At 60.2% G+C, this 25,519-nt stretch overlaps 2 protein-coding genes across 2 annotated transcripts in view; both read right to left on the bottom strand.

Annotated features, from left to right (window-relative positions):
- The window catches only part of PDIA2 (protein disulfide isomerase family A member 2), a 10,166-nt gene extending 6,921 nt beyond the window's left edge, over window positions 1-3,245 (bottom strand). Inside the window, exons 1-2 of the mRNA XM_024197831.2 lie at window positions 3,017-3,245; window positions 756-962 (exon numbers count right to left, since the gene is read on the bottom strand). Coding sequence (XP_024053599.1) covers window positions 756-962; window positions 3,017-3,245 — 436 coding nt within the window. The remainder of the gene's footprint in view (window positions 1-755; window positions 963-3,016) is intronic.
- A 1,561-nt stretch (window positions 3,246-4,806) lies between these two features.
- On the bottom strand, window positions 4,807-25,236 carry ARHGDIG (Rho GDP dissociation inhibitor gamma). Its single transcript, XM_024197838.2, has 6 exons — window positions 25,077-25,236; window positions 14,545-14,724; window positions 7,389-7,472; window positions 7,009-7,085; window positions 6,430-6,493; window positions 4,807-6,172 (listed from the first exon to the last, which is right to left on the bottom strand). The coding sequence occupies exons 1-6, from the start codon at window positions 25,147-25,149 to the stop codon at window positions 5,973-5,975; spliced, it is 678 nt and encodes a 225-aa protein (XP_024053606.2). The 5' UTR covers window positions 25,150-25,236; the 3' UTR covers window positions 4,807-5,972.
- Window positions 25,237-25,519: the final 283 nt, after the last annotated feature.

Consider the following 25,519-nt stretch of genomic DNA (forward strand, 5'->3'; position numbering starts at 1 on the left):
CCACACAGCCACAGTCCCCCCTGAACCCTGGCCCACGGCCCCCACAGTCCTTCCCCCACATCCCAAACCTCCCCACAGCCCCCCTGAACTGCAAACAAACACACACCCCAACCCCTCCCCTCCACCCTGGCCCACGGCCCCCATGACCCTTCCCTCACACTGCAAACCCACAGCCCCTCCCCTGCATCACAAAGCCACAGTCCCCTACACCTCGGCCCACATAGCTCTTCCCACAGTGCAAACTCACAGCCACCCCTTCACTGCAAACACCCCCCTCAGCCCCTCTTCAGCCACAGCCCTCCCCCGCACCCTGACCCATGACCCACACACCACACACACACACCACAACCCCCCAGCACCCCAACCTACAGCCCCAAAGCCCCTCTCCCACACCAACCCCCCCACACATTGCAGATCCTTCACAGCGCCTCCTCTGCACCACAAACCCACACGGTCCCTCCCCTGCACCCTTAACTACAGCCCCAACACACCCCTGCCCCGCACTGCAAACCTATACCCCCACACACACACTGCAAACCGACACCCTCCCCCCACAGCCCCTCCTCTGCACGCCATCCCCACAGCCCCTCCCCCGCACCTTCACCCACGGCCCCACACAGCCCCTCTCCTGCACTGCAAACCCACAGCCCCTTCTCTACACCACCACCCCACACCCCAAGGCTGTGCTGGGTAAGGCTCCTTCCCAGCTGCACCATGCTCCAGAGCAGGTACCCCCGAGCAGTGTCAGGCTGTACCTGTGAAGTCTATGGGGTGTGTGCGATTCCCATCTCGGAAGAGCTTCAGCACCGGGTACCCTGTGACGCCAAACTCCGCACTCAGGTCCGTCTCCTCCATCGCATCCACCTTGGCCAGCCGCAGGCCCGCGGAGTCATTCTTCAGGATGCCAGCGGCACGCGTGAACTCAGGGGCCAGGGCTTGGCAGTGCCCGCACCAGGGGGCGTCTGTGATAAAGGGGCAGGCTGAGCAGTGAGACCCCCGGCTCTGCCTGGAGCAGCCCCCAGCATCCTACCCTGCCCCCCCTCCCCCCCCGGCTGAAATCCTCCCGGGGGCTCCACCACCACAAGCTCTGTTGCCCCACCGCTCCCAATCCTGGGTCGATCAGGGCAGAGTCCAGCAGGGGCCACTGTCACAGCCTGAGGCCTGCTGGGGGCTGGGAGAGGGATGGCATGAGCACCCAGAGTGGGGCAGGGGGCTTCGCACAGACTTGCCCCTTGGAACAGCCCAGGTTTGCCCAGCCTGGCCCAGCTGTCACCCTAGCAGGTTAATGGTTGTGGTTGGCTCCGCCAGAAGGGCAGTGCCCATCTGACATCCACCTGGAAGGCAGGGTTCCCACTGGGGCAGTGTTGAGGCTACGCAGCCTGCTGCAGGGCCTGGAAGCACAACCCACCCTGGCCTGCCTCTCATTCCCATGTGCTCTGCCCTCTCTGCTGGCCCCCTATGCCACCCAACAAGGTGGGACGGTGCCGCTCGGCAGGGCTGTCGGGGGGATCCCATGCCGTTGGGTGATGTGTTGGCTGGTCCCTTCCTGCTGTCAGCACACGCTGTGGGCCAGTCCTGAGGTGTGGGACATGCCTGCGCCTCCAAGGCTCCCTTGGCTCTGTTCCACCCCCGAAATGTGCTCACTCTGCTTCCCTGGGGTGCTATGGCTCCTTTCCATGGGGACACTCAGCCTGGTGCCACGCACCCCCTCCCTCCCCCATGGCCCTGCTCTGGCCCCAGTTCACAACAAGGCCTGGGGACACTGAAGCTGGACCCATTCACTGCACCTGGCCTGTGACTCGGGACAGGCCCCCTCAGGGCTACGGGGCTTCCCTGTGGGGTCACATACTTCCAGTAAGGGTGACCCCCCCCCACAATAGCTTGGCCTAAAGAGCAGCCTGGGCCTGGCACCAGAGGCAGCAGTGCCCAGCTGGGCAGCCTTGGCTCCTTCACACACAGCCAGTATGCTGGGACCCTGGCCGGCCGGGACCCCCATGGAGCCATACTTGGGAGTGCCGTGCCACACTGTGAGCCAGGCCATGCGGGTCACTTCACGGCCTCTGGCTCTGAAGCTAGGCCCTGTGCGCCTGCATCCAGCCAGAGCAGAGCCACAACCCGCCTGCCCACATGCACTTGAGCAAGGAGCTCCCAGTGGAGCTGCTTGAGGCAGTGACTGGCGTGGAGGCCCCCAGACTAAATGGTGGGGAGGAGGGCTCTGCATCTAGGCCCCAGGGAGAGTGTTGCCGGTTCTGCGCCCAGGCCCTGGAGCACGCGCATTGGAATCTGTGCCCAGGGGAGAACATGGCAAGATCTGCACCCAGGCCCTGGGGAGCACATGTTGGGCTCTGCAGCCAGGGGACAGGAGAGAACGCAACAGGCTCTGTGTCCAGAAAGAGCGTTTGGAGCTATGCCCAGGGGAGACCCTGGCAGGCTCTGCGCCCAGGGCAGGCTCATGACGGTGCTTGCCTGGGTCTAATCACGGCTCTGGCTCTGTGGCTTTGCTTGTGCCACTTTTCTGGTCCCCGGCTCCTGTGGCCCTAGGGGGTCATTGGGCCTTGGGCACAGCTTTGCCTGCACATTAATGTTTAACCAGCCAGTGTCTCCTCTCTCAGGCCAGGACACCCTTCCTGTGGGAAAGCCACCACCTGAGCCCTGCGCTGAAGGGCAGCCAAGCACAGGGCAGCCACTGTTTGCTCTCCCTGGCGCTCAGAGCACAGATGCCCAGGGTCCCACTGGCAGCTGACAGGGCCAAGCACCTGCGCTGACAGCTGCGGCCACCATCCCCTTAGCAAGTGCTCCCAAGAGCCAGTGACCAGCAGGGAATGCACATGCCTAACCCCAGAACGGAGAGGGCATCCTTGGGGCCCCTGCCCCAGGGCTCCACGGCTACTCAGTGGCAGCGCACAGGGTTTGCCGTGAGCCCAGCTGGGTGGTTGGCTGGGGATATGGCCCATGCTGCTGCTGGTACCCGCTGCCTGGTCTGAGCTGCCTCCCCACTCCCCCGCCCCCAACTTACAGAACTCCACCAGCAGCAGGTGGTGCTCACGCAGGGCTCGCTCAAAGTTGTGCTGATGGAGCACCAAGACACCCTCTTCCTCCAGGAGCTCATCAGAGACGACATCCTCCTCTTCCTCCTCCACCACCCCTTCCTCGACCTGGGTTTCCTTGTCTGCCCCCCAGGCGGGTACCAGCCAGGCCAGCGACAGCAGCAGGACTACGAGCAGCTGGGACTTGGAGCAGCCCATGGTGACAGCGCGGGGAGCAGGCAAGCAGTGCACCAGCCACCAGCAGGAGAAGGCGTTCTTGAGGCGAGGGGGGCAGATAAGGGCACGGAGGAGCGGGTGGCGCCTGGCCCATGGCGCTCGTGTCCCTTTGTTACTGGCTGATCGGCCTCAGATAAGGCGTCCAGCCAGGAACGAGCAGGTGGCTGCACGAGCTGTTTTCCAGCCCAGTTCTCAGGCCCTGGCTGGGGACTGTGAACGACAAAGGCCAGCTCCCACTGCATTCTGCCCTGGGGCTGGGCAGCAGATCCCCTGACACCCTTCTTTGGGCGCAGATCCCCTCGGTGCAGATCCCCTGGCACCCTTCCTTGGGCACAGAGACCCTGGCACCCTTCCTTGGGCACAGATCCCCTGACACCCTCCCCTGGGTGCAGATCCCCTGGCACCCTCCCTTGGGCGCAGCTCCTACCACACTTGCCCTGGGCCTGGGTGGGGGGAGGGGCAGCAGTGTCCCAGGTCTGGACAAAGAGACTTTCCCAATATAGTGTCAGCTGTGGCCCAGGCAGAGGGCTTTGACCTATGGTAGCAATGGCCAGGGCCTAAGGCAGGGGTACATTGGGGTGGGCTGACAGCAGGATGGGCAGCTGTCAGGGGTAACAGACGGGTACCCTCACAGGAAGGCACAGGTGGAACATTCAGCCTCACCGTGTCCACGTGCCTGGGTCGCTCTGGGCAACAGAGGCCCTGGGGGCCAGTTGCAGCTGGCACCTGCGCCCAGGGTGCAGTGGAGCTGGAGCTGGCTGACGGCTCAGGGCGATGCTAACAGCCATTCACTCCTGTGGTGTTACTGGTGCGATTCGGGGGCCCTGCAGGGACGTGAGCAGGCTCCCTGAGCTGCTGGGAGACAGCACCAGACGCAGCGGGGAGCCACCACAGCAGAGCCCACAGCCTGAAGGCTCGAAGGCAGAAGGCCAAGAGAGAGCCCAACATTTATTTAAAATCCCTGTTCCCAGGTGCGGGGCCAGTCCTGGGATTTGGGAACACGGCTTGCGGCAGCTGAGGCCAGCCACGGCCAGCTGGCACCCACACACTTGGCCAGCAGCCGGGCAGAAGAACGGGTCATGACCAAACCCCAGCAGACCCCGCCCTGAGGACAGGTCCTTGGCTGTGTGCGTGTGGAACGATCCCCCCAGTGCCTGCTCTGTGGGGTGCAATCACCCAAGAGTCTGCTCTGGGGTGGGGTAAAATGCAGCTTGGGGTCCAGACTGTCCTTAACAACATCCATTTTGGAGCTTCATTAAGGAACAGAGGGGTACGGCCCTCAGGCCGCATTGCCTGCTGGGACCTGTAGCTCTCCAGGCTGCTTTATCCCAAAGGCAGGGACCGGAGCCACGTGCTCCCTTGTCTATTGATTGCCTGTGAACCTTGCGCTCCCTGGCACCGCCAGCACAGGTGCCCATGTTCGCTGCTGGTAACTGAGGGGAAGGGAGGCAGTGTTCTGCGTTGTAAATAGCACCCCCATCCACCCAGCTGGCACGTGAACGAAGCACAGGCGTACACGGGCGTAAGTCAAAGAGAGGCGGTAACGTTTAATGGTAATGACCAAGAGCACAGCCAGGGGTATCAGTGGGACAGGTGAGGAAGGGCCAGTACAGACGCGTTCAGGGCACCCTTCAGGACTACACTGGCCCAGCACAGAGCACAGGCCATGGGGCCGGCAGGCGCAGAGTTGTGAGCTGGCACAGCCCCTTACACAACCGGGACACCCTCACCCAGAGCTGTGACTCATTCACTCACTACAGAGCCAGTGGTGGAAATGCTGGACAAAGTCAGTATTCAAAATACCCCCCAGCAATGAAAACTAACCCTGACCCCGCCCTGGGAGTCCGATCCCCAAAGGGTGAGCCACCTTCATTTGAATCAAATGCAAAGGGCCCTGGGCTTTGTTAGAGGCTGGGGCTGGTTGTGTGGCAAGGGGAGGGCTTGCAATGAGTGGAGTGAGGCAAGCTGGCATGGCCAGAACGGGCAGCACAGAGCTCCACGCTGAGGGTGGCACAGCAGCTCCAGCCAGGATCTCTCGAGAGGCAGACAGACAGGGACTTCACATACACAGCCATCAATGGGGGGGCTGGGCTAAGCCAGTAAACCCTCCGGCTGCTTCTCAGCATAGGACAGGCTCAGGGAGCTCCCCCAGGGCACCGCAAGGCTGATGCAAGGCACCCTGCCAGCAGTGCAACGCTAACGCTGAGACACGAGCAACGGCAGGGGCGTGGTGGTGATCTTTGGGAGCGGCTGTTTGGAAGAACCTTGTGAAAGTGGCAGGAGGCTCTAATACCCGCAGCTGGGGGCACAGTGAGCCCTGTGCCATGCTGAGGGGAGCTGGGCTCAACACTGAGAGGGGCCCGCTGGGCAGCAGCAGAGTCTAGGGAGGGGGAGTCCTGCACTCCCTAGTCCTTGGCAAAGTAAAGACAGGCACAGAGCAGGGAGTGGGCAGGGGAGGGACTGAGGCACTGGCTCAGACTAGGGCTCAGCAGCCTGCTTGGGGTAATGTACTATGGGGAGGACGTGGCTGCAGATGGCAGAGGGGAGAGAAGCACTAGAGCGGGGGGGCATGGTGCCCTGTTCGGCTGCCTGACTTGGCTAGACCCGGGAAGCGGCGCCAGAGCCCTTGTGTTTGCAGTAAGGCTCGTTTGCCCCTAATTCATGTTAAAGTTAGTCTGGATGGGGGAGGGTGGGGAGGAGGGGAGGGCTTCAATCCTTCCAGTCCTTCTTTATACAGAGGTGCCACTCCCAGGAGAGATGGTCCGTTCTGTCGTCATCAATGAAGAAGGATTTGATGTGGTAGGTGCCCCGCACCAGCATGCCCTTGGGGGCCTCGTCCGGGGGGGTCAGGAACTCGTACTCCTCGGCGCGGGGTCCATAGCTGCCCATCATGTAGACGTCTTTATCCACTGGGCACAGAGAGAGAAGGGGGAGCCGTCAGCACGAACAGGGGCGAATGCTCAGGAGCAGACACCAGGTGGCAACAGTGTGTGGGGGGGGAGCATCAAATGCCTGTGGTGACTCGGGGCCAAGGGTGGGGCTAGAACGCTTGACCAGCACCAGGAGTACCCCCACCCCATATCACACTGCCGAGCTCCACATGACCAGCCCCCCACGGAGCCCCATGCAAGACCTGGAGACCAGCCAGGCCAAGGTGCAGACTCACCTTTCAAGCCTTTCCTGTAGGTGTGATGCAAATACTTCAGGCCACAGACAATCTCCTTGTTCACCTGCAGGGCAGAAGGGTCAGGGTCAGGGGCCTGCCGGAGGAGACCTCCCTCTGGAGACCCCATGGAGAGCAGCCTTGGGAGAGCTGCAGGACAGATGGCGGTGACCCTCCCTGAGCACTCACCAGGGAGGCATCTGATACACAGGGGCTCTATCTGCCCTCAGGTCCTGCTCGTTCGCTGCCTGCCCCCCATTTCCCATCCTAGCGTGCGAGCCTCTAGCTCAGCCTGGCTCTCATGCAGGAGAGCGGCACGCAGTCCGCAGCGCAGTGGGAAGAGCGCGCACCCAGCAGCGTCACTGCACCGGGCATCCACCATCACAGGCTGCACTGACCTGTGTCACCATGGAGCACAGGCAGCAGGGCACATTCCAGAGAGTGCCACCAGCCAAGTGCCAGGCAGTGTCAGTCATGACCAGTTGTTCTGCCAGAGGAGACGGTGCTCATTGACCCGCATGCAGCAAGCGAATGCATCAGGCCCAGCCAGGGTCCATGCTGCCTGCTGCAGGATCAGCTCACCTTGAACGAGATCTTCACTCTGTAATCCACCCCTTCCTTCAGCACAAACGACTGGCTCTTCAGTGCCTCCAGATCCCCTGCACCAGCGAGAGGAGAGCTGTCAGCCTGCCTGTCCCTGCCCCCCTTCCACCAGGGCCCAGAGCCCGCCCTTCCCCAGACACTTGGGCATGGACAGCGTCCCCTTGGGATTCCAACACCTAGGAGCAGGGATGGACTGAGGGCGAATGTGACCTGTCTCCCCCCTCCCCCCACACCTCCCCCGAGGGCAGAATCTCCCACGGGAGCGGGGGGGTTAGCCTGCGAGTGGCTGCCGGCTTATTTAGCTGCTCCCCCCACATCCTTGCCCCTGCCAGGGGGCGTGCTGGGCTGGCCCTGCTCACCTGTTAAGTCCATGGTGATGGGCCCTGGAGCCTGGTCACACAGCAGAGTCAGTCTCGTCAAGGTGACGTTAGCCACGCTGGGATCTAGAGATGGCAGGAGGGGGCAGAGTCGGTAGCTGGTCACGGTTGTTACCCGATCCTCCCCTCTCCCCCCCCCCCCCCCCGGCTTTTCCAAGAGAACACAGCTTATTCTGCCATCCAAACCTTTTGCTTTAGCAGCTTCTTGCAGACAGAGCCGTCCTGCTGCCCAGCTCCAGGCCAGGCTCCCTTTGCAGCTGCTGCCCGCTGTGCCCACCCTAGCCCAGCAGTAGCTCACCATGCCGCCACCCTATTCCTAACGGGGCAGCTCCCATGGCTCTGACATTATTCATATCACTAGAATAAACCAATACAACAAACCCGTCTGTATCAATCATTGTGAACATCACAAACAACATGAATCCAACACATCTATTCCAGGGACCTTACAATAGAGTCCCCTATGCCTCTGCCCAGCTTTGGCCCCCGGGGAGGGCATGGCTGCCAACAACCCCGAGAACTAGAGGCCACCTCCCCGTCCCAGGACAAGGGCTGCCCTGCCAGAAGCTTCTGCTCAGAAAGCTCAAACTAAGCTGGGATGGCAGGGCGCAGCCAGCACCTGCCCAGGCTACAGAGCCCACAGGTATCCTCCTGTAGTGCTCCTCAAGTCTGATCAGCCAGGCCGGGACCTGCATGCCCATGACCAGAAGGGCAGCTGCTGTCTGCTCCACCCAGTGCCAGGCAGGGGTGGTCCTCAGACAGGCAGGGTTAGTGCACCCTCGGCTGCTTCAGGGGTGGCCCAGCCCACGTGACTGTGGGGCAGAGGAAATGCCGGCTATCCAGGTCTCTGGGGTTGCAGCTAGGGGGCTGTGCGGAGGTGGCCACTAGGCAGAAGGGATTGTTCAGCGGCGCAGCCAGGCCTAGCCAGAGGATAGGCCTGTGTTGTCTCATGGATTCATAGGGAGGCTCCACGGGCGAGCCACAAGCTACAGGCGAGTCACAAGCGCCTAGCTGGCTGCTGGGCAAGCTGGCTCTAGATCAGCGGTTGTCAAACTTTCCCAGTTGCAGCCCCCATCTCATTCACAGAATTTGTCGCCCCACCCCCTCCATTACTTATAATCTGAAACCATTTTTCACGCTGGAAGGTGGAGGGGAGACGGAGCCCCCATCACACCTCTCCTGCCTGTCAGGCCACGGGGCCTGGCACCAACCCTGCCAGGAGGGGAAATGCAGCCGCAGGCCCATCTTGTAAACAGGCTTACAGAAGCCCTGGCACTGCAGAGCCTGCTGAAGGTGGGGGCTCCCTACCCAGCCAAGGGGCTCTCTGACCAACCAAGGCAGAACGTGTCAGGCTACCATGGCGCCGCTCCCCACAGAGCACAAGGCAAGCCCGGGGCTCGCACAGCATGGAGAGGGCACAGTGAGCGTCGCCATGGAATCGAGAGGAGGATGGTAATGTGGGCCTGGAAAAGGTGTCTGGCCCCTGAAAGAAATGCCTAAAACAACATTTAGGGTGAGAAATTACTACTTGTAACCAGTTCCTTTAGTGTATTAAGCTCACACTGCAGTTTTTGTTTTATTTGCTGGGTAATCCGCTTTGATCCATTTGCTAATCCTTATAATCACTTAAAATCTACCTTTTGTAGTTAATAAACTTGTTTTTGTTTTCTCTAAAACCAGTTTGTGGAATTCATAGCCGGGGGGGGGGACGGACGACTGTGCATATCTTCCTCCACGTTGAGGGAAGCAGGCAAATTTCATGAGCTTATGCTGTACAGTTCTCTGTGCAGCGCAAGACGATATAATTTTGTATTTACACCCCAGAGGGGGCGTGCACTTGAGTGCTGGGCAATTCCCTAGCTGAGTCTTCCCAGGCAGAGCTGATTTCAGTGTCTGTGTTTCTCTGCAGCTGGGTGTGGCCCTACCTGTGTGTGTGCTGGAGGAGGCTTGAGGGCCTGGCTCAGCAGGACAGTGTAAGGGAGCCCAGGCTGGTGGAATAGGCAGGCTCAGTGGTACCCCAGTACATCTGGTGGCACCCCAGAGGGAGTGAGGGGTTAACCCATCACAGAGATCATGTGGGGAATCCAGCCAGAGAGCGGGGCACTGGAGGCAGAGCACAGGGGGGAATGGGAAAAGGAATATTATGCAAATGAGGAAGTGCCTCACCATCAGATATGCTGATTAGGGCACTGCCTCATTTGCATGCCGTCTCCAGCTGTCTAGCTGCAGGCAGAGCCAGGTGGCATCAGGCCCAGGGCACAGATACGGGTGTCAGGATCCTGACAAAGGCAGTCAGGACCAACGGTCAGAGCAGGGGCAAACCTGAAGCTGGGAGCAGCTGAGGAGTTCTCAGTCAGGTTCCAGGCCGGGGTTGATACCAAGGATCAGAGTCCGAGTCAGTGGGGCTGACGTCAGAAGAGGGCGGGTGCCCACACAGGGTTGAGGCTCCCACGCAGGTGACAGGAGAAGTCCCAAACAAGGGGAGATGCAGCAGCTGGCAGGGGCATTCTAGTGGGCATCCCTCACCACCTATACAGTGATTGGCTCTGCCGTGGCCAATATTATTATTCAGCTGGGGTTGGGGATGCGGCAGTGCTGAGGGGCTGCAGTCAGGATCAAGGCACCCTGTGCTAGATGCTGTACAGACACAGAACAAATCTGTGCCAAGGTATGGCCGTCCCCGCCTCTTAATTCTCATTCTTACCAGCTGACTTTTGTAACAAGGGAACTGTGTAACACCTATGTACCTCAGGCCCCGGCCCCTTCCTATCCCCGCCACAGGCCCTGGAGGCAGTGAGAAGATCCACACAACAGCAGCAGTGCCAGATCCCTCCACAAGCAGATGAGTCCGTAGAATTGCAACCATCCCCTTCCTGGCCTAGTGGGGGCCCGGAAGCACCCCTCCCCCGCCCCCAGGTACAACATTAAGCCCAGGGGCTGTGGGTTGCCCTGTGGGGCAGGCAGGAGGAGCCCTGATCTTCAGGGGATGAGCCCTGGCTGGATCCCGCACATTCCAATGAACCCAGTACATGGCAGAGGGAGACGCTCAGGTGCCCACTGTTGCCTCCAGAGCCAGAGGGCAAATGCAGCCACCGTGAGCTCGGAGTGCTGCCCTGTCGGCCCCTATTTCCCAGTCTTGACATTGCACCAGGGGGTTCACGTCTCCCATCTCCCCCTAACCCAGCCAAGAGGAGCTGGAGCTAACCAGGCTCCCAGCTGCTTTGGCCCTCACCTCCTTTGTGCTATTTAAAGCACATCTGTGAACTGCTGTTTATCACTGGCCCTCCCTGCACTGATGATTCAGCCTGGAGTCCCACCTAGCAGCACTGGCCAGCCACTCTGCCCTCCCCTAATGCTGTAATTCAGCAGCTCCAGGCCTGGGCGCTGGCTCCAAGACAGACTGGGCACGTGTGACCATGGGGCTGCAGCTTCTCTTGCCAAGGTGCCTTTGCCGACAGCGCCCAGCCAGAGCTCCCAGCCACACTCAGATCTGGTCTTTGTTGCTGCTATAAACGCAGAGGGGGCCAAGGCCAGGTGAACGGGCCCAGGAGAAGAGCTGGACTCCAGCCACAGCTCTGCTAGTGGAGCACTCGGGGCAAGCGTCAGGACACGGAGGCTGGTTCCCACAGGAACTGCCCCATTGCAATGGCTGGAGTGTTTTGGATTGCTGCTGCTCTCCCCCAGCGAGTGCTGGCCAGCTAGAGCAGCTGGGGAAGGCTTCCCATGGGAATGGCCTAACTTGGGTTTATTCGGAGAAACTGGGCACCTGCCCTTTCCTGCTTCTCTGACAAATAGAGAAGGCCTGGCTGGGAAGGGCTCTCTCCTCATTGCTTTTTACATTAGAAATTCAGGCCTTGTCTACCCTGTTTTTCCTGAAGACCACAGCCTCGCCTTCACTACACAAAAGGTGCACTAACACTTGTATTACAGTCCTAGTGTAGACTGGGCAAGCTGAACCCTAGGTTTCCCCAGGACATAACACATGTTAGCTGGTGGAGGTAACTACAACTTCCCTAGTCTACACTAGGCGTGTAACACATCCTAACATATGGTAAAAATACCCATTTTCCCCTAGAAGCCCAGTCTGCCAGCAGCACCACAGGAAATGGATCAGAACTGAGAGCAAATGAGATTTCCATCAGACAAGTCAAAACTTTAGTGACAGTTGCTTTTGGGTGATACCCTCTATAACGCTATCTCCTCTGATATTTATTGGGTGCTCTTCATTCATTTGTCAGCACCACCAGCTCATCTCCCCCTTCCCACCTCCGAGTCTTCCAAGGAGATCTTCAGACAGAAATATCAAGAATCTCCTGTTTCAAGCGTTTGATAGTTAAGGAGTCCAAGCATGGCCTTTATAGACAAAAGAATGGCCACACATCCAGTTGTTCCTTTAATAAAACAAAATGGAGAATTTAGCAAATTAACTTTTCTTTGAAGAGAAACATACTGCGGAGCGAGCCAGACTGATTGGCTTAGAAGACCAAAGAATCAAATTCTTCACTTGGCTAAGCAGCAGCTAAGTGGAAAATGGGAAGAGCCTGCAAACATGTACCCTGTGAGCGCTGGGGGCCAGTGTGACACTGGTGTGAAGGGAGGAGATCTGGAACACGCACATCGCACAAGGCACTCTGGGTTCTGCCAAACACTACAAGTTGCTGATTCCCCCCCAGAGAACCACTCAGTCACAGGCTGAGGCAGCAGCTCTGCAAAACGTTCTCCAAGGCCCAGCCCACCTCCAGGCCACTCAGCTAGGAAATCAATTCAACCCTCAGTGGAAGCTAAGACACAACAGAGAAACACGCTGTCCTACCCTGCCCTGCTTTCCAACCACTACTGCCCTGGAGCGGCTGCTGGGCCGGAACAGGGGAGAGCTTAACTGAGTTACAGCCACGTCTGTGCAATATTTTAGCTCTGCTTCAGCTTGCATTATAGCTGCTCCTGTTGGAGCGTCATACAGCGTAGGAGCATCACCCTGCGCCAGCTCCGTACCATCACAAGTGTTTCCCATGTTCAAGTCAATGACTGGAGAATTTCCCATCTGTACCCAAATGGAGCCCTTTATTAGGTGTGAGGTGACCAGGGTTTCAGGGAAATTGGGGATTGGTGTGTGCGCGCATAGGAGAGTCTAAACAGGCCAGGCATTCTGCTTGGAAACAGATGCCTCCCCCCTGGGTGGGCCCAGACACACGTAACGCTCATCTCAGAACAAAGGGTTCTCCCAAGAGATCAGGTGGCATTCCCAGGGCCTGGGACAGTTAAGACTAGATTGGACGAAGCCCTGGAGAAAATGCTGTAGGGAACAATCTAATAGTTGGGAGCTAACGGTGCTTCTCTGCCATTAGCGTCCATGCTCTACCGGTGCGGAGCAGCATGCAGTGAACTCCCTGTGGGGTTACTGAGGAGGTCAGTGGTACACAGCTGCTCGCTGCCCACCACCAGGGCGTTTATTCACGCTCTTCTTGGTCTGCGTCATTGCCTACAACTACAGGGGACGCCTGGATGTGTCACCACTCAGGCCATGCAGTGGCGCAGACCCAGGCCCGTCGCTCACGGGTGAGAAGCCGCCCCATGCAAACGGAGAAATGCTATAGCCTCAGCAGCGTTCAGATGCACTGGACTCCCGGCTGGCTAACTCAGCAAATCAAGCTCACCACTTACCCTCATGCCAAAGGAGAGGAGCTGATGTCAACTGCCAAGATAAGGCACAGGAAGCAGGGGGTGGGGAATAACCAGTAGCCTGGGAAGGGGGCAGGACAGCCAAGCCCCCGTATAGTGGTGACAATGCAGCACCGCACTGCTGTCCCCACTCGGGGCACTGTGTGTGGGTCTACGCCTTAAGGTAGGGGTGGGCAAACTCTTTGGCCTGAGGGCCACATCTGGGATAGAAATTGTATGGTGGGCCACGAATACTCACAAAATTGGGGTTGGGGTGTGGGAGGGGGTGAGGGCTCTGGTTGGGGGTGCAGGCTCTGGGGTGGGGCCAGAAATGAGGAGTTCAGGGTGTGGGAGGGGGCTTGGGGCTGGGGGTGAGGGCTCCGGCTGGGGATCCGGGCTCTGGGGTGGGGCTGGGGATGAGGAGTTTGGGGTGTAGGAGGGTGCTCCAGGCTGGGACTGTGGGGTTCGGAGGGCAGGAGGGGGATCAGGGCTGGGGCAAGGGGATGCTCAGGGGTGTAGGATCTGGGCAGCGCTTACCTCAAGCGGCTCCCAGAAGCAGAGGCATGTCCCTTCTCTGGCTCCTATGCGGAGGAGCGGCCAGGCGGCTCTGCACACTGCCCCATCCACAGGTACTGCCCCTGCAGCTCCCATTGACTGCAGTTCCCAGCCAATGGGAGCAGTGGGGGCTGCACTTGGGGCGGGGGCAGCATGCAGAGCGTAGCCTCCTGGCTGCCCCTACACGTAGGAGCCGGAGGGGGGCTGTGCCATTGCTTCCGGGCGCCGCATGAAGCGGCCCCCGATCCTGCTCCCCAGCTGAAGTGGGGCAAGCCCCAGACCCCACTCCCCAGCAGGAGCTTGAGGGCCATATTAAAATGGCTGGTGGGCCAGATCCGGCCTGCGGGCCATAGTTTGCCCACCCTGCTTTAGGTACTCCTAGCAGGAAGGGGTCTCCATCTTTGTCACCTACGAATGAAAGGTACAAGGTCGCTCCATAACTGTTACTATGGAAACTACTATGGCGATAACGTAACCAAGGAGACTGCAGTACAGACCCGACCCTAGACAGCTGTTACAATTCAGAGGTGGGTGGAAAGCTACCAGTGTCCCCTTCGTAAGTCTGGGGGCACAGACTGGCCCTGAGGGGAGGAACAGGCTGAGGCAGCACCATTCCCAACAGAGGGAGGTGCAGTGATGTACCTGCCCCCCATGCCCACATGGGCACAGCTCACAGCCCTACATGGCAGCTCCCCACCGGGGACAGACACCAGACCAAGAGGAGACGTTCTGCTTCCCCCGCGGCACAACCCCCACCACGGGACTCAGTTGCTCTTCCAAGTTTGGAGCTGAAAGGAGCCAGGTAAGGAACTTTCCACGTGGCTCCTCCTCCACTGGTACTGCCCCGGGTGAGGATTAAACAGAGACCCCCTCCCCAACCGAGAATACCCCTCCCATGCTCCCGCAGACTGAGCCGGGGCCTTACCGACACCCACTGGGATGGGCCCCAGCAGCACCCGCTTGTATTTGTTCAAGCTCTCATCGCCCTCATCCAGCTGCTGGATCTCCTGGAGGGTCTTCTTCTCTGGGGCCCTGTACGCCAAGTCCACATCATCCATCTCCTCCTCCAGGGGGGGCATCACACCATCCTTGTCCACCATGATATCTGAGGGGAGGAGAAGCCAGTCAGAGCAAGGAGGGACCCACAGTCTCCTATGGGAGAGCCCCATGGCCACTCACCCACCAACTAGGTGCCAATCCCTGGGGCTAGACACGCTGGTGTGAGCTGGGGGTGGGAAAGGTACCTTTCCCAGGGCACCTGCAGCCTGTTGGGGAGAGGGAGCGGTGCCAGGGAGAACAGGGATGGGGTGGGGTGGTGCCAGGAAGAATGGGGTGTGGCGGGGGATGGGACAGGAGTCTCGAGGAAGCAAGGGGCCAGGTTTTCCCCTCCCCATAGCAATTCTCTACTCACACCCACAGGAACAAAGCCATCACCCCAAGAGCAGCCTGGGTGGAGGGGACAGCCTAGTCCTCAGAGCTCCACTCTGCACCCCCCGCCTCAGCCCCAGCCACCCCCCATGCATTGCAGCCACCGGCAGGTCTGTGTATTGCAGCTGCAGAGCCATTCTCCACCTTCCCCAGCAAGCGCTGGCCTCACCCCCAGTTAATGGAAGTGCCAGGCAGGGCAGACAGACTCCAAGCAGCCAGAGATCAGTCTCGAGTTCATTTGTTTGCTTTTGGCTGTACCAGCAGCTGATCAGCCCATCAGCACCCTGCCTAATCACAGCAACTCCCCTGAGCAGGGCCGCCGAGCGGGGCGTGGCCACACACACACACCCATGACCACCGAGCGGGGCACGGCCCCCCACACTGCCCTGAACGGCCACCTAGCAGGAGGCCAGCCCCTCCTCCCCCCAACAGTCCCACATGCCCCAAAGCACATCCCTCAGACCAAGGGATAAAATGCAGCCACCAGCCTCAGCTGCCAGAACAGAGCAGAGATGGTCCCACAGGAAGAAGCACACAGGCATAGAATCATAGAAGATTATGGTTGGAAGAGACCTCAGGAGGTCATCTAGTCCAACCCCCTGCTCAAAGCAGGACCAATCCCCAACTAAATCATCCCAGCCAGGGCTTTGTCAAGCCTGACCTTAAAAACCTCTAAGGATGGAGATTCCACCACCTCCCTAGGTAACCCATTCCAGTGCATCACCACCCTCCTAGTGAAATAGTGTTTCCTAATATCCAACCTAGACCTCCCTCACTGCAACTTGAGACCATTGCTCCTTGTTCTGTCATCTGCCACCACTGAGAACAGCCGAGCTCCATCTTCTTTGGAACCCCCATTCAGGTAGTTGAAGGCTGCTATCAAATCCCCCCTCACTCTTCTCTTCTGCAGATTAAATAACCCCAGTTCCCTCAGCCTTTCCTCGTAAGTCATGTGCCCCAGCCCCCTGATCATTTTTGTTGCCCTCCACTGGACTCTCTCCAATTTATCCACATCACTTCTGTAGTGGGGGGGAGGAGGAACCAAAACTGGACACAATACTCCAGGTGTGGCCTCACCAGTGCCAAACAGAAGAGATCCAGGCCAGTCACTGACAAGTCCCTGGGAAGGACCAAGTGCAGTTCCTAGTGATGCCCCAAGAGCACGCTGCAGTCCCCCTTGGGAGGGGCCTGGGCTGGGCCATGAGCTAGGATCTAGTCACTGCAGATGGGGGTGAAGGCATTTCCTCACCCCAGTCCCACGTCCAAGGGCCAGGTGTGCATGGGAGACAGGGCCCTGAGTGCCCACTTGGCTGCTCTCCCCGGAAGTGATGGGCAGGGGCCACACTCCCCACAGCTCAGCCCTGCAGCTGGTTTGTCAGCCTACAGGTGAAGTCTCTCTCCAGCTGCTGGCCCTGCCGCCTCCAGGCTCCACATCACGCCAGGCTCTCGCCAACTCAGTACCACCAGCAAGGGGGTCTGCAGGGTAAGCGATGCCTCCAGTGACACCCAGGCTGCTCTGTGGCCTCAGGTGGCAGCACAGGGTCACTGCAGTGTGAGGGGGCTGACAGGGACCGCAGAGCCCCAGCATGAGTGCTGCTGGGACGAGAAGAGCCCTGAGAGACTCCAGCTGAAGGGGATCTGAGCACCCAGAACCTGAAGAGCCGCACAGGACTGCCTAGAAATTCCCAGCCTTGTGCAGAGTCGGTGCCTCAGGCTATCGCGCTGTGAGACCGCCGCACCTCCAGTGCCGCCCCAGAGCCAGGCAGGATTGAGGCTGGTGGACAGACCCATCAGGATCAGGCGTGGCACTCCAAGAGGACCTAGCCATCCGTGCTGCTGTGAAGCCTAGCTAAGACTCAGAAGTGGGGAGGAGTCACTCCCCCAACCCAGCAGGGAGCATTCACAGGCTAGATAGCATCTCAGGGGCGCAGTACCCTGCACGGGGGGGCCCAGGGGTACTTCTCAGCAGGACAGGCACCCAGCCCAGGCACTCTGGTGCAGCCTTGTTTGAGACACCAGCAGCTCCAGGTGCCCACCCTACACATTTGCCATCCTGTTTAAATAGCAAACATTCAATCTCCTCTTCGGAATGGTAAAGCAGCGGGAAGGTAGCTGGGGAACTGGCTCCAGCCTGACGCTGCGTGACCCAGAGCCAGGAACACCAGTGAGGCCAGTTTGCGGCAAGCAGCACCCAAGCGCCAGGTTTGACAGTCTGCCCTGATCTATTATTTGTATTACCATGGTGTCCAGACATGGACTAGGCTGTGCTAAACGCTGTGCATTATCTATTACAAGTATTACGGTAGCATCCAGGATCCCACTGTGCAAGGTGCCGCATGTTAACTATTAGGTGCATTACGGTAGCAGCTAAGTGCCCCAGCCACGAACCAGGCGCCCTCTGTGCAAGGTGCTGTACAAACAGATCTAGTCTCCTGTGTTCCTGAATCATCCGAGAGGAGTTTAGCACGTCCTTGAATTGATCCCCTCTTTCCAGGTACTCAGCAAGTTCTGCAAATAGTCCCCAGACTGCACAGCACAGGGGAGTGATTCGCTGCAAGTGTCCCGCCTTCACAACTCCAGCTGCACTGGTCAGCTTTGACTGGCCCCATGAGGTCACCTGATGTTCCCGTTCCACTCAAGAGTCAGTTTGCGGGGCCAGTGCTCTCCTCAACATGCCCTGTTTGCTGCACGCTTCCCTGCCAGTGATTTGTAGAAGAATCCCAGGATGAAGTCTGGGTGGGGTCCCCCTCCCAGCTCAAACACCCAGTGCAATTGTGCAGCGAGGGCCGGGCAGCCAGGCCCGGCCTTTGCCTGTATAGCACCGACATCGCACCATTCCAGCAGAAACGCTAGGAAGGCTGAGCAGCGACAACGTACTGGCCAATCCCTTCATTAACAATCCATCTGCTTGGAAGCAGGGAAGTGAACCGTTCAAGCCATCACAGTTCCCAACCAGCCCACCCACGCTTACCAAGCGCAAAGCACCGCATTTGTCACATTGCCTTTGCAGGTCGGCTTTCATTTAAGCTCTGCCAGCTGCGACACGACAGCCCTAGCCCTGTGTATCTGTCTGATTTTACAGACTCAAGAGGTTTCATCAACAAGCTGTGAGCTGCTCAACTGACCCTCCCACCCTTCAGTAGTTCTCCTTCACACACACAAACACTTAAGGTTGCCAGGAGAACCTGAACGCTGTATTTCCCGACCCATGTGCAATCGAAAATCTGAGTCTTCAATCTGCATCAATTAACAGCTTTTGGCATTCACAGAAAGCGTTTAAAACCTGAATTAATTCTACTAATTAGAATCTGGTTTGTGTTTGGTTTTTCCCCCAAATTTCCCATAAGTGAAGCAGGTTCCTAGCGCCACCCAACAGCCACTCCATGCCAAGAGCTGGGGGCATGTACGTCATTAAAGGAGAAAAACCCAGGACAGATGCATGGGAGATGCCTACATTGTACAGCTGCTTGGAAGGGAAAGTGAAATTGGTTCAGCATTTTCCTCCAGAGGCTTCACTCCTGTATATGTCATGGTGCCGGTCACATGCCCTGCTAGACCCTGACAGTCCAAAATCCTACTGGATTGGTGACTGCACTAGCTCACTAGTCATACCCAGTCAGACACTGCCTGCAGCCTCGCCTGGGACACCAGCCCGGTGAGGAAGGACTTGGACAGATGAAGAGTGAATGCTGCTCTCCCCTTTACCCTACTCCTGAGGACAAAGAGGGGCTCCTGCAGAGACACAGACACCAGTGACAGGGAGCCTGCCTGGACTGGGAGTAACACAGAGCAGAAAGCAAAATCCCTTCTACTTATTCCAGCCAGGAGTAGGAGCCCATTGCACTAGCAGGCCTGGGAGAATGGGAGGATTACCAGCACCTGGGGGGACCTGGGAACTCGGCTGGCTTTAGCCTTAGGCCAGCAGCTTGGACGAGCTGCATTTACTTAGGGAAGTGTCGGAGGCAGAGCTAGAGGCAGCGCTGTGCCCAGGACAAATCTGAGCCTGCCTACTCGTGGAGAGACGAGGTGGGTGAGGGAATATCTTTTATTGGACCAACTTCTGCTGGTGAGAGGGAAGCTGTCAGGCTTCCACGGAGCTCTGGGTCTCCTCACCCCCCTTGCCCATCTAGTATCCTGGGACCGACAGGCTACAACTACACTGAGTGCTCCTGAGCTGGCGGTTGGTGGAGCTGGGGCTATAGCATGTTGGGAGTGTGGGATGACCCCTGCTGGGGGGTGCCCGAGCGCTGCCGATTTAGTTCCTTATGACAAAGGGTGAGCCTGGTTTCCAAATGAGACCATCTCACAGGCGGCTCCTCCCTCCCCTGCCACCTCAGACCCGCCTGCATGCACAGCTGGGCTACAGTCTGCCCGCCCCCACTTCCTCAGTTACATAGGAAAGCTGCTGACCTGGCTGGGTGAGGCCCATTTCTGCAGCCTCTGGTCTAAGGGCTCTGCCAGGAGGCTGGGGTGCTGCTAGGACTCAGAATGTGGGATTGAGACAAAATCTCTGGATTGAGGTCTGAGCCCAAACACCAGAGCTGCTCACCACCCAGTGCCCTGCAAGCCCCAGCACACACACCCCCAGTGCCCCCCTAGCTGCTGTGACCTTCTGTCTCAGTGGGGGAGGCCCCTCCCTCCCGCTCTGGTAAAATGCAGTCAGGCAGCCAAAGAGTTAATAGTGCAGCACCTGCAGGCTGCTATTGCAGCCAGGTGGGTGGTTGCTTGGTAACTGTACCTGTAGGGAGCTCTGTGGAGCGCTCCCTGGGGGTGAGGAGGGGAGCATCTGGGCACCGGGGCGGGGCACGTGCTCCCCAGTTGCAGGAGAATTACTCCAGATCATGCCTGTGCTGTGGGCTGGAATCCTCACTCAGGTAGGCCGTGGGGGGCTCTGGGGGGCCGTGTCATGCGAGGGAATTTACCACGCACAGCTGCTTTGCCCTCTAACCCCTCTCAACATGGCACAAGTGGGAAGCAAAGGCCTCTGCTTGCCTCCACGGGGGCTGGACGGAGCCCTTCCCAGGGGCTGCTGCTAGCCACGAGAGCCCATGCTGCAGGCCTGCAGTGCATGGCCCGGGGCCTTTCTGGGGCAGGGTGTCTATTGGTTAGAGCAGGGAGCCAGGAGTTCTGTTCTCCACCCGGGAAGTCACTAACCTGCCATGCCGCGAGTAGATGCCACTCTGTGGCCATGGTGGTGTCACACCAGCTGCCCCTAGACTCTGTTTCCCCTTTAACCTCTTGGGGAAGTGCTCGGAGGTCACAGGGTGGGAGGAGCTGTCTGGGCAAGGAGCAGGATGACAAGTGGCCCCTTTGTGCTGCTGATGCTGGTGGCTTCTGGGCTGCAGAGATGCAGCTTCCAACCACGGGCAGGGCAAGGCTCTCATCCATCGCCAGCCTGAGCCCCAACACCAGGCGTGTCTGCGATGCCACAGGCACAGAACGAGGGCCAGGCAGCAAGTGGCGAGCTCTGGCTGCGGAAACAGCCAACGGATCATTCGATTCACTGCACCAGCCCCCATCAGTGGGCCTGGCCTGGGCGCTCTGGGGCCCACCGCTGGAAGGGAGAGCACACGGGGCGCCGCTCGCTGTGCACACTTTGCCACTCAAACCGGGGCTCAGTTACTTGCAGATCCCATGGCCTCTCCTCCTGCCAGGAGCGCGAGAAGGAAAGCCGCTGTCTGCTCCCGCTCCACCATGGATGTGGGAAGGGTTGGGGGCTTGGGCGAGGCTCTCAGGCCTGGTCCCGACCCCTCCCCATGGCTAGCAGCACTGGTGAGCAGAAGGCACAGATGAGCTCCTCTGCTCTGAGGAACCTGCGGATTGGCCATTGCACAGGAGGCGAGAGCAACCCCCAGGAGAAGCAGCTGCTATGCTGGGAGGGGGGATGCTGCAGAAAGCCCACAATAGAAACCCCGGGGTTCCTGGCTGCACATGCCGCATGCAGCCCTCTCCCCAGGGTGGATGCTCCTCTCACTCAGCCTGGTGTAAATCCGGAGCACCTCCATGGAAACGCTGGCCACTGCTCCCGCATGCAAGGTGAAGGCAATGGAGAATCAAGCCCCAGGAGAACTCCCCAGCATGCAGGTCCATGAGCCAGGAGAACAGGGTTTAGAGCAGGCCAGGCAGCAAGTAAATGACGTGATCCTGGCAGCTGGAGCCAACCAGCCCCAGGTTTGATACTAACACCTGGTTCCCTCACACCGTGACCCAGTCTATCACACTTGTCCCCGCCCCAAAGAGCACTCGCACCCACTGGCACACTGGGAAATGTTGGCACATGAGTCCAGCTGCCTGTGGGTGCAAACACTCTAGAGCTTTCCCAAGGCCTGGCAGACTTGCCACGGATGTGTGGGCGAGCAGCATTCTGGGCACAGCTCCAGGTGATGGGCACTGGCTTTCCACTAACACCCATTTCACCAGCCTCTTCCCTCAGCCTACAGCTAGGGCCTGGAAAGGGCTGCTGCGCCCTCCGTTCGTTCACCTGGCAGGCTCCGGCCCCCTTCTATGAGCTGCCTCCGACCAGCAGCAGGGAAGAACACCCCTTCACCTCCCCCGCCCTGAACCAGAGACTCAGCCCAGCCTTGGGGCTTGCAGGGAGAGTCCAAGGACTTTGGGCTAGGTCCCTTCCCAGCCCCTTGGGCCCTGGCAGAAAAGGGAGCCGTGGGGTCCCTGAGAGAACCCCAGCTGGCTCCCCAGAGCAAAGGGGCCAGGAGCAGGCTCTGCTCCAGAGGTGGCTGTTGTTAATGAGCTGACAGTGCTCAGGGTTGGGGCTCCCAGGGAACAAGGGCAGCTCCACACTTTGCAGATGGGCCTGGCCGCTCCTGGATGGTGCACACTCAGGCTGAGAGTAGCACATGGAGCTGGGCTTGGCCCCTGGGAGAGACTGACTCCGTGGGGACCTGGCAACCTGGATGCGTTAGGGGCTCAGCTCATTGGAACAGTGTAATTAGGCATCACCTGGCAGGAGCAGTAACACCTCATGGGAACCCCTCTAGGGCCCACAGCCAGAGCCCTCTGCAGCCAGCAGGCCCTTGGCTCTGCCCCCACCGGGCACCTAGCACGGTCCACTGCACAACTGGGCAGAGCCAATGTTGAGCCTGACCAGCTGGCATTTCACATCCACTCTGCCCAGGTGCAAATGACACACAAGGAGTGAGGCAGGGGACTGGCCTCTAGGTGGGGCACAGCGCGCGGTGGGCTGTCTGGCAAAGGGCTCTGTCAAGCGATGGGCATCATCACAGAGCCAGTGCCCTAACCAGGGCTTTGGAGCAGAGCCCGGAGCTGGAGCGCGGAGCAGCAGGTTTTTGCCTGGAGCTGGAACGGAGCCGGAGCACAGCTCCAAAGCCCTGGCCCTAACGACTGCCCGCTGTGGCTCACGCCTCTTTCAGGAAGCACATGTTAGGTCTCTGTGGACATCAGAGCCGGGGCTGTCCTGTTTGCCTTGGGCAATGCTGGGAGCTAGGATGAGCCCCTCCCCCCCTACAAAGCACCAAGGCTGGAGCTCCTCCACCGAATGAACACCCGACAGGCAGTTGGGAGGGAAAGCGAGGGCTCCGCACATGCACCCCCGCCCCAAGTCCCGTCTGCACCTGAGAGCGCTCCAGCAGAAGCAGGGCCCGGTTTGTGACAGCAGTAAGGTACAAGCTCACGGGAAAGCCCCTGCTCCCCTCCAGGCCAGCAGGCCCCCACACCCTCAGACAAGCTCACTGGGCTAGTGGGGCCACAGCAAACAGCGCCGTGCTGAACAAGTGCCCCATGCTGGGGGTGCTGCTCAGCATCAGGGTGCAGGATGCAGCCCCCAGTGCCCTGGAGTGGGTCCTGCCCCCCTTATAAAGCAGTCAGCACCCAGACTCCAGTACAGGGCACGCGCCAGTCTCAGAGACCCCAGGCAGACAGCAGCCCAGCACAGCCTCACCTCAGGCATGGAGAGAGAGTTCGCCAGCAGCTGCCTCCTCTGCCCTCTACCGGCTCCCTGCCAGGGGGCTCTCCCAGAGGGGAACAGCCCATGGCTGGGAGATTGGGGTGGGGGGGAATCCTCTGAGCCCCTGGTGCCCCACAGCGAGTCCCTCCAGTTCCTTGCTCAGACCAGTTTCTCCCTCCCTCCTCCCCGAGCTTCGCCCACCACACCCCAACCTCCTCAGTGAAGTCATAATGCTGGGCTTGTGACATCACAGCCTGTTGCCATGGAAATGGTTGCGATGTCCCAAATCCCTGAGAGGTGGGGGATGGGCCCAGGATGCGGGTGGCCTGGTTGGAACCCAGAGAAGGGGAGGAGGGGTTATAGATATGGGGGGATATTAATCCCAGAGAGGGGGTCTGGGGGGATGGTCACAGTGGGACCTGTGGAGTGCTCCCAAGGCAGACATCATCTGGCTCCACTGAGAGGACTGTAGGGGCCGGTCCCAGGGACAGACTGAGGGAAGCTGGGATAGTTCTGCTCAGAGACAGCTCTGTGCCTGGTGGCCCCCCCCTTCCACATAGGGCCCTGCTCCCCACCCTGAGCCAGGCTTCTCATGGGAGGGAGGTGTCATCACAGGCCTGTAGGGCAGGAGCCAGGGAAGCTGCTCCCTACCAGAGCCCTGGAGCAGGGGAATAAGCCGAGGCTGTGCTGAGAGAGCGGCTGGGACTGGGGTCCCGGCTCTCTGCTCCCAGTGGTTCAAGCCGGAGCAGGTGCTGGGGGTCAGCGAGCCAGCCTTACTCCAGAGGGTTTGCAATAGCCTTGCCGGCTGCAGCCAGTCACGCCCAGCTCTGCGGAGCCTGGCTTGTCTCTCTGGATTGACAGTGGCGGAGCCCACACACCCTCAGGGGACCCTGCCAGCCCTCCACCATCAGCGCTGAGCAGCACTCGTCTGGGCCTGCAGAGCTTTCCTCCCAGCAGGACGCGGGGGACTTTTGTTCTGCAGGAGGCTGGAGCCACACCAGGGACAGCAAATGGGCCCACGCCCCAGCCTAAGGCCATAGCGGCTCTGCCTGGCACAGGCTGGCATGCCAGCTGGCAGTGACCCGTCAGCCCCCTGCCTCAAGGGCTCAACCCATGAGGACCCCTCCTTAGCATCAAATCCCCCACCAGCTCACACATGGGGAAGGTCCTGGTGCTCACCGTGGGCACTGACTGTCTCGCCCCTTCCTCTCCCTGCCACCTCCCATCTGCTCCTCCCAGCACAACAAAGGCTCGCCCAGTGCTTGCTCCAGCCCTGCCGGGCCTGCCCCTCTGTGCCCACACTCGATACCCTGAAAAGACAATGGAAAATCCGGACAAATCTATACCATTGTAAGAGCAAGAGGGCAGCGAACCCCCAGTGCCCCGGCCAGGCCTTGGGTAGAGCAAAGGCAGCCTGGCTGCAGCTGAGCCCACACAGCCCCCAGCCCTTGTACCCAGACTGCAGGGAGTTAGCATTGGTGGGGGCGGGGGAGGAGGGGCTCTGCTGGGGGCTGCTGGGCATGGAGAACCCCTCACACCTCAGGGAGGGGCACTGGCCAGGGACAGCTTTGGGAGCAGCCGACTGGATACGTAGTTACCCACATGGTGTGTGCACCCCCGAGCCCCGGCTCCTGCACCCCCGGTCCCTGCACACAGCCAGCCACACCCCAGCTCCTGGCCCCTGCATACACCCACTCCCCTCTCTGCCTGTGCACATCCCCTGCACACACACACACCTGCACCCCCCTCCGCCCATGCACGCACACACACCGGACCCTGGCCACTGCACACACCCACACTCCCCCCTGCCCGTGCACGCCCCCTGCACACACACAGCCATGCACTCCCCTCCACCCATGCACACACACCCCGGCGGCCTGGCCCCGCCATACACCCACTCCCCCTCCGCCTGTGCACACCCACTGTCCCTACACACACCTGCACTCCCCTCCTCCCGTGCACACACACCCCGGCGGCCCCTACAGACCCCCCGCCTCTGCGCACCCCACCCTGCCGCCCCGGGCCCGCAGCCCCACACCCTCGCCCGCTGGGGTGCCGGCCCCACCCCGCTGCCCCCACGGAGGAGCCGCCCCGCCCGGTCCGCTCACCTCGGGCGCACACCGCCAGCCGCAGCAGCTCCAGCAGCTGCCCGCCGAACTCGCACGCGTCCGAGCCCAGCATGGTGCCGCCCGAGCCAGCCGAAGGGGGTCGCCGCCGGGGGAGGGGTCACGGGGCCATGCGAGCCCCAGGCCGCCAGCCCGAGCCTGCTGCGGGGGGAGCGGCCGGTGGGCGAGCCGCGCGCAGCCGGAGTGCGAGCCGCGCCGTGCCGTGCAGTGCCGCGCCGGCCGGAGACGTGCGGCCCCCCGCGCCGCGCCAGCCCCAGCCCAGCTCTCAGCAGTCGCCAGACCGCGATGAGCTCATCGCCAGCTCGCCGCGCACACCCGCTCCCCTGCGGCCTGGCGGCCCCTCCCCGGGGATGGCGGGGGCTGTGCCCAGCTGCAGCCCGGGGCAGGTGCAGGCAGCCAGCCGGGAGGGGCACGCTCCAGCTGCT

This window comes from Terrapene carolina, unplaced genomic scaffold, assembly GCF_002925995.2.
Source record: "Terrapene carolina triunguis isolate 2854851 unplaced genomic scaffold, T_m_triunguis-2.0 Scaffold93, whole genome shotgun sequence".
Lineage (NCBI taxonomy): Eukaryota > Metazoa > Chordata > Testudines > Emydidae > Terrapene > Terrapene triunguis.